The 6,923-nt window shown below is 54.3% G+C and overlaps 1 protein-coding gene across 1 annotated transcript; it reads right to left on the reverse strand.

Annotated features, from left to right (window-relative positions):
- Nucleotides 1–403: 403 nt before the first annotated feature.
- Nucleotides 404–5,903, reverse strand: PLAU (plasminogen activator, urokinase). Its single transcript, XM_075534103.1, has 11 exons — nt 5,773–5,903; nt 5,557–5,646; nt 5,099–5,126; nt 4,824–4,931; nt 4,340–4,514; nt 4,054–4,145; nt 3,671–3,866; nt 3,336–3,484; nt 2,566–2,706; nt 2,078–2,226; nt 404–1,516 (listed from the first exon to the last, which is right to left on the reverse strand). The coding sequence occupies exons 2-11, from the start codon at nt 5,611–5,613 to the stop codon at nt 1,340–1,342; spliced, it is 1,272 nt and encodes a 423-aa protein (XP_075390218.1). The 5' UTR covers nt 5,614–5,646; nt 5,773–5,903; the 3' UTR covers nt 404–1,339.
- Nucleotides 5,904–6,923: the final 1,020 nt, after the last annotated feature.

Here is a 6,923-nt window from a genome sequence, read left to right on the forward strand (position 1 = left end):
TCTTTTGCTCAGAACGCCACAGACTCACTCAAGCTGAGCTGAGTTCTCGGATCAGCAATTTTCACTCACAGGGGCTCTTACCTTGGTTAAGGTCAGTTAAAGGATTACGAAGTTAAGAGGGGAAAGAATACAGGCTAGGAGTGAGTTTGCGTTTGGATTCTAGCAAGGACTGCACAAAGGAATCAGACTAAGGAGGCGACTGTGGACACCTGGTTTGGGCCACATTTCTGTGCCCTGTAACCCTCACCTCCACTTTCCAAAGTCCCATGAAGTCCCCATAGATCAACCCATAAGAAAGGCTGGGGTGCCTGCTACCAGGGCAATTTTGTTTTCCTTTTTTAAGACTCCCCAACTCAATCCCACACAAACACTAGGGGAGAGCCAAAGTCTTCAGAAAAATCATTTTTATTGATCATCTTTCATTCAAAATTACAAAAATAGATATCAATTTAAATAGTAGAATATGATCATTAAATATTCAGTGTACAGGCACGGTCCTCCCCCACCCAGTGAGCACTGGTGAACTGGGCTGGAAGGTCAGATGCGCTAACTGGCCCAGGAAGGGTCATCGCCATGAAAGTGGCACGGAGCCAGTTCATGCTGCCTGCGGGTTGTGGCCCAGAGCAATACATTCACTGACTTCACCCAACGGGAGAGCCACAGGGCCCAGGGAGTGGCCCACGAGCCTGACCTCTCCAGACACTCATGCAGTGAAGCAGGACGGTCCTTGCACAGTAGAAAAATGTAATCAGACACAGGGACACACTGGCTCTTCCTTGCAGTGATGCAGCCAGTAGACAGGTACTCAACCCATACACATATAGTATTTTCCGACATTCATGAGATGCCTGAGCTCTTCTCTCAATTCAGTAGTGTCTCTACTCCGCACACTGTGGTTCCCACATTGGCCAACCTCCCTCAAGAGACCTCAGTTCTGCTACACTTCCTAATTGGGAAACTATTCATTTCCCAACAGCATGTCTCATGAATGCCCGCTGCTGAGGGAGCTGGCTCTCTTTCCACTTATGTATGAGAGATGTTATTTTGAACTCCAGGAGTTTTCCATCCAGAAAAAGACATATAACTGAGTAATACTGTCCTGAGTCAGGCCCATCCCTTCATCCTGGCCAGGGGTGCCTGGACAGCCAGGACTAGGCCTGTATCTGAGGGTAAGGCTATTGTTGCTCACCCTGGCAGGCAGCGCAAGCAAAACCCATCTCTGCAGAGCTCACTGCCTCCAGTCTCTTCCTTGTAGCTGGTGGAGTTGGCTGTACTGCAAAAATGATGCTCGGCATGGAAGTGGGCAGGGCCCATTTCCTCCTTCAGCTCCCTGGGGTCCTCACCGGATTAGGCCGTTCTCTTCTCCAATGTGAGCGCGGATCCAGGGCAGGAATTGAGAGACCCTGGTATAAACGCCTGGCTTGTACTTCCGGGCGCACTCACGGCCCCAGCTCACAATCCCAGCCAGTGTCAGCTGGCCTTTATTAGAGCAGACCAGGGGTCCCCCCGAGTCACCCTGCGAAGAAGCCAAAATGCAAAGGATGAGTCCTGGAAGTGCTGGGGGAATAGGAGAGGGGGCCTTCTGACTCCACCACCCAACCATGCCTGAGTACCTGCTACCCTTCCATCTCTGCTCCCACACATGGCTTCTCCTCCCCGTTCTGGTACATTCTTTGAACTCTCACAAAACTACCTTCCACTTGAACCGCCCTCCTGTCTTTCCTCTGCCTCCTAAAATCCCATTCCGATTGGTTCTCTTCAAAGACTCCCTTCCATGCCCGTGTACCACTCTGTCTCCAATAGCTGACTATTGTCACTTCATACGACACACTCAATATTATCTTCTATTGCATCTTCTTTCTGTAGTAGTATTCCCCACCCAACTGGAAATGCCCAGATCAGAGTCAGGGTCATGGCAAGATTTTTGTAAACACATCAGATATGGTTTAAAACCACCAAATAGGGGATTCTTGCTTCTTGGAACTTTGGCTGGAGGCGCCCCCAAAGCTGTCAGGGGCATGTCCAGGAGCCCTGGGGAGGTCTGAGGGTGATGGAAAGAGCTGCTTGAGACTCTCACCTGGCAGGAATCTGTTTCCCACTGTGGGCCAGCAGCACACAGCATTTTGGTGGTGACTTCAGAGCCATAGTAGTGGGGCTGCTGGCAATCCTGGTAGGAAATCAGCTTCACCGCGGTCTTTTTCAGCTTCTCTGAAAAGATGTAGTCAGCTGGGGGTGGGTGGGGGGAGAAAGATATAGTGAGTTAGATGGAGGAAACCAGGAGAAGTCTGGGTTAAGATATACCTGCCCAGCCTTTCCACGAGGAATCTCTATCTGAAAGAGGACAGAAATTGTCCCCACCAGAGAAAGTCTTAGCCCTTCCCTACCAAAAGCTAAGCTTTTACCTGGCCTACAGTCCTCCTCCCGCCAGTTTCCCTGTACAGCCCAGGGACACCATCTCTATGGTGCTCCCATCTCTCTCCACCGTGCTCCCTTGGCCAAGCTGCACTCTCTTCCCAGTCACAACCCTTCCCAAGAAGCCCGGGGCCAGCCTCAAACATTACTTACTGTAGTTCTCTTTCCCAAAGCCAGTGATCTCACAGCTTTCACCGAAATGGGCGTCACCGTGCTGTGGGGGCAGGCAGATGGTCTGTATGGTCCGAGATGGCTGTGCACACTGGTTCCTATTAGAACGGATCCTCAGCAAGGCTGAAAGGTGAGGCAGGTATGGGATCAGAGAGGGAATACCATCACCTGGTCAGGTGGCCATCATCTCTCCCCTCTCAGGGTTGAGGAAGCGCCGTGTTTACCCCTGGATCGGTAACCGATCGTCAGAGGTCAGCCTACGAAGTCTAATGAGCTCATCACCTGGACCATGCCCAAAGGCTCCCTCCCAGCTGCTGACCAAGTGTCTGGCAGCCAGGACTGCTGCACACAGTTATGCAGGTTGGTTCCTACAAAAAGACCCAGCCGAGGCCCCAGAAAAGGAATCAAGCTCAATGCTTTAACGCCAAGTTCTACATCCAGCAGATGCAGGGGCATCTTTGTCTAATTTTCACACACAAGGCATTCTCAATCCAAGCGATATGCTTCTGGGGGATGGGAAAGGAAGCTATTTCCACCCAGAGGAAGGGTACCTGCCCAGGAAACACAGAAACTCTACAGAGGAGCATCAGGACAATCATGGGTTGACTCTGAGCCCTTCCCCCACCATCCTTTTGTTGGGTAAAGTAGGGCCTTCACTTTCCCCCACATCTTCAACCTCCCACTGGGGCCTTTTCTTGGACCTCCTCATCTGCAGCCATCATCATGACGTCCTTTGGAGGTTTTCCACTCACCGATATCGTTGTGGTGAGCCAGGGTGTCGGAGTTGTAGTCTTCATGCAAGATCAGCTCTTCTACTTCAAACTTCATCTCCCCAGGCGTGCTGGAATGAAGCCTGGACCGGCCCAGGTACACGACGTAGCTGTCCTTTTTTGGATCATCCCTGCGGGAAGGGCGCCATGTCAGACCGCCTACCTTCCTAAAATCCTGTCACTTCCCTCTTCCTACCACAGAGAGCCCAAGGTCATGGGCTCCTGCAGAGGAGCTGGAGGAGGAGAACTGATATGGAATAATTGGCTGGGAAGCAGAGAGAGCTGTGTCTAGGAAAGGGCAGCACGGAGGAACTTACAGGAAGCAGTGCGTAGCGCTGACCACCCAGCAAGGATTGATAAGGCTGCCACCACACAGAAAAGTAACGGAGCCTCCCCGGTGCTTCTTGTAGATTGCTGCGAACCACGGTTGGTCCTCAATATCTATGAATTCTCCTCCAACTATCTTAAAGCGGGGCCTCAGTGCCTTCTGGCCGCACTGAAACGCTGATTTTCCTGTAGGAGGAAAGGGCAGATGTCTTGAGGAGCAAGTCAGATAGATATAGCAGTCTCATCCTCTGACCTCTGGCTTCTTCAGGGTCAGGGAGGACTCCTCTTCACCCCCTCTGTGATGGACTGAGGGGATATGGGAAGGCATTGTCCCCTTGTTCCCCACAGTCATAAGCAGGTCAGTGATACTCACCCACAGAACAGGCATGCACCTGACACTCTTGGACAAGCGGGATTAGGCCAACCTGCACATAGCACCAAGGTCGCTTCTGGTTGTTTGGGTTTCTGGCAACACAGAGGGGTGAGAAATGTCATTCCAACCCAGAGTGCTTTTGCTGCTTCCTTCTCTCTAGGGAACACTCCGCCAGGGGCCTGGCTTTGCTCACGCCATGGCCAGGCCTCTGGGAGCAGAGGAGGACAGTCACAAGGTTTGCGCGAGTTTGAGAAGAGAGCTTCTGATCCTGTTGTCATCACCTTACCTGCAGTAATTGTGTTTCCCCAGGCCTAGCTGAAGAGCATCCGTTCTGTTGGCACGGTATGGTTTGTGGAGGACAGAGGAAGAGCTCCAAGCCAGGCAGGGACGACCCCTAGTGTCCATGTTGGCCTTCCCACGGTAAGAGTGACCATTGCCTTGGTAGCAGGTTTTTGAAGTATCTATATGGGAAGGTGTGAAGATGAGACAATTAGAGGAAGAAATTCAAATGCCAGCAGTTAAGATCTGCCTGGCCCCACAGGATTTCAGGTCAGGCAGAAAATACAAGAAGGTTCTCGGACTGTCCTCACCTCACAGTGCTTCCAGAGAAGGGGAGTATATGGATGTTTGGCTATGTATATCAAATAGGCATGGAGATGCCCCACCCACCCCAGCTCCTAACTCCTGCCTGCTCTTATATGCCACCCATCTGCCCCTACCCCCCCAAATCCCTGATGCCGCCTCCCCAGCTTGAGTTAGGATCCCCATACCTATTTCACAGTGTTCCCCCTGGAAGTTCTTTGGGCAGTGGCATCGCTGAATGTGAGAGAAGAGCTTGTAAGACACGCATGTTCCTCCATTCAGACAGGTACAGTGTGCTGGAATACACAAGGTGGGAGAAGAAAGGAGTGTGGGAGGAAGCAGGGGGAGGGGGGAAGGTACTGCAGCGGGGATAGGGAAGGGTACCCCCCACCCCACCCCTACCCAGGCTATTCCCAGATAGATGTCTGTGCAGCCAAGTATTGTGCATGGGGCTGATACTCACAGGCAGCAGACCTTCGAAGATAGCTGCCCTGGAAAAATGGGGAAGTAGGAGGGCAGGTCACCAAAGAGTGCATGCCTCTAGAATAAGCTGGTACCAATCGCAAAGCCATTCTTGGGTCCAGCTCTCTCTCACCCCTCTCCGTTTCTACCAGCCTAGCCCTCAAATGGAAGATGATGGGTCTCCAGCAGGAAAACAGGGATTGACTCCCAAGCACGCTTCAACATGTCAGGGATTGCCGGCTGGGGCAGTTTCTGAAGCTTCTTCCCCGCTGACCACATATGTGACCCTCCGCCTCTCTGGGGCCCTCCCTCGCCCCACCTGTCTGTCCTCGGACCCCAGGAGGGGCTGGCCGCGCTGCCCATGGAATGTGGCGCACTCCAGCTCCCTTCCCCGGACGCGGCTCGGGGGTCCTCCAACCTCCTCCCGTGGCCCCAGGTTAACGCAGAGAGACCACTCACTTGGGAGTCACAAACGAGCAGGGAGCAGAGCAGCAGGCCCGCCAGCTGGGCTCTCATGGTGGCAAGGCTGGGTGGGCTTTCACAGCGGCTCTGCAATGGAAGGAGAAGTCAAGAGAAGCAGCAGGGAACGAGGGCGGGCCGCTGGGAGCCTGCAGTTCCAAGGACAGCCGCGGTCCCCCGACCCCAGGGTCTCCCCTCGGCGTGGCCCGCACTCACCCGCGGCGGTGGCGGTGACGGCGGCGGCGGCGGCTAGGGCGCTGGGGCTGGGGGACACTGGGCAAACCCCGGAGCTCCGCTCTCGCACTGTGCAGCCCACCGTCCGCGCGGGCTCTATATGCCAGCCAGCCCCGCCCCGCCTCCGCCGGGGACCGCCCCGTCCACGCCCTTTCCTTCCAGGCCCCGCCCCGCGCGCCCGCCCGCGGGGACCGCGCGCTCTGCCCCGCGGCTTCCGCTGCCCGGACCCAGGCGAGCGGGGTCCGGCCGAGGACTTTGGGGAGCGGCCTCCCTGCCCTCCTCCCGGGCCCCGCGCCTCGCGCCGCGTGCAGGAGAGCCCCGGGGCCCGGGCCTCCGTCCGCATTCAGGGGCTGCGCTTCTCCAGCCGTGCCCCGCCTGGGACCCCGTTTGCAGCCCGCAGCCCCCAGCCCCTGCGTAGCCTTGCCCTCCAAAGGGATCCGCGCGGCGCCCCGCCGACGGGCAGACGGCCGCACGCAGGGGCTCCCCATTCCTCAAACACCATCCACACATCTGCAGCAACTCAACTGCTTTAGACAACGCGGAGCTCCTTTGTTTTAAATTTCCGCGGTCACAGAGCTTAGTTAAGTCTCCCAGGCCAAGGTCAGGTTTTATTGAGAACTTCAAGTTGGTGACTGTGATATAGGACTGCGGGTTGGTAGGAACAAAATTGCAGGGCTTCTCTACTGAACAAAAGGAACCCTGGTGGCATAGTTAGTTAAGCGCTGGGCTGTTCACCGCTTTGTCAGCAGTTCAAAACCACCCGCCCCAACCCAGGAGAAAGGTGAAGCGTTCTGCTTCTGCATAGTCAGTCTCCAAAACCCATAGAGTCAGAACCGAGTCCAGGGCAGTGAGTTTGGTTTTGGATAATGAACAATCAACTTAAATTGGCTGGGCGAGTGTCCTGGGATAGTAGCATTGGTTCGAATGGCTGTAGATAGTAAGCAAGCTTCAGAAGGGTGAAACCATGGCCCTCACCTCAGAGAGCAGTGGGGAGTACCTGGGGTTCAAGGAAGAGGGAAGGGTTCACTTTCACAACCTGCTCTTTTACACTGTTTAAGGTTTTATTTTTAACGTTTAAATTTTTCAAAAGGATAATTCAAGAATTTTAAATGCCTCTGCATTCTACCTCTTTG

This window comes from Tenrec ecaudatus, chromosome 16 (assembly GCF_050624435.1).
Source record: "Tenrec ecaudatus isolate mTenEca1 chromosome 16, mTenEca1.hap1, whole genome shotgun sequence".
Taxonomy (NCBI): domain Eukaryota; kingdom Metazoa; phylum Chordata; class Mammalia; order Afrosoricida; family Tenrecidae; genus Tenrec; species Tenrec ecaudatus.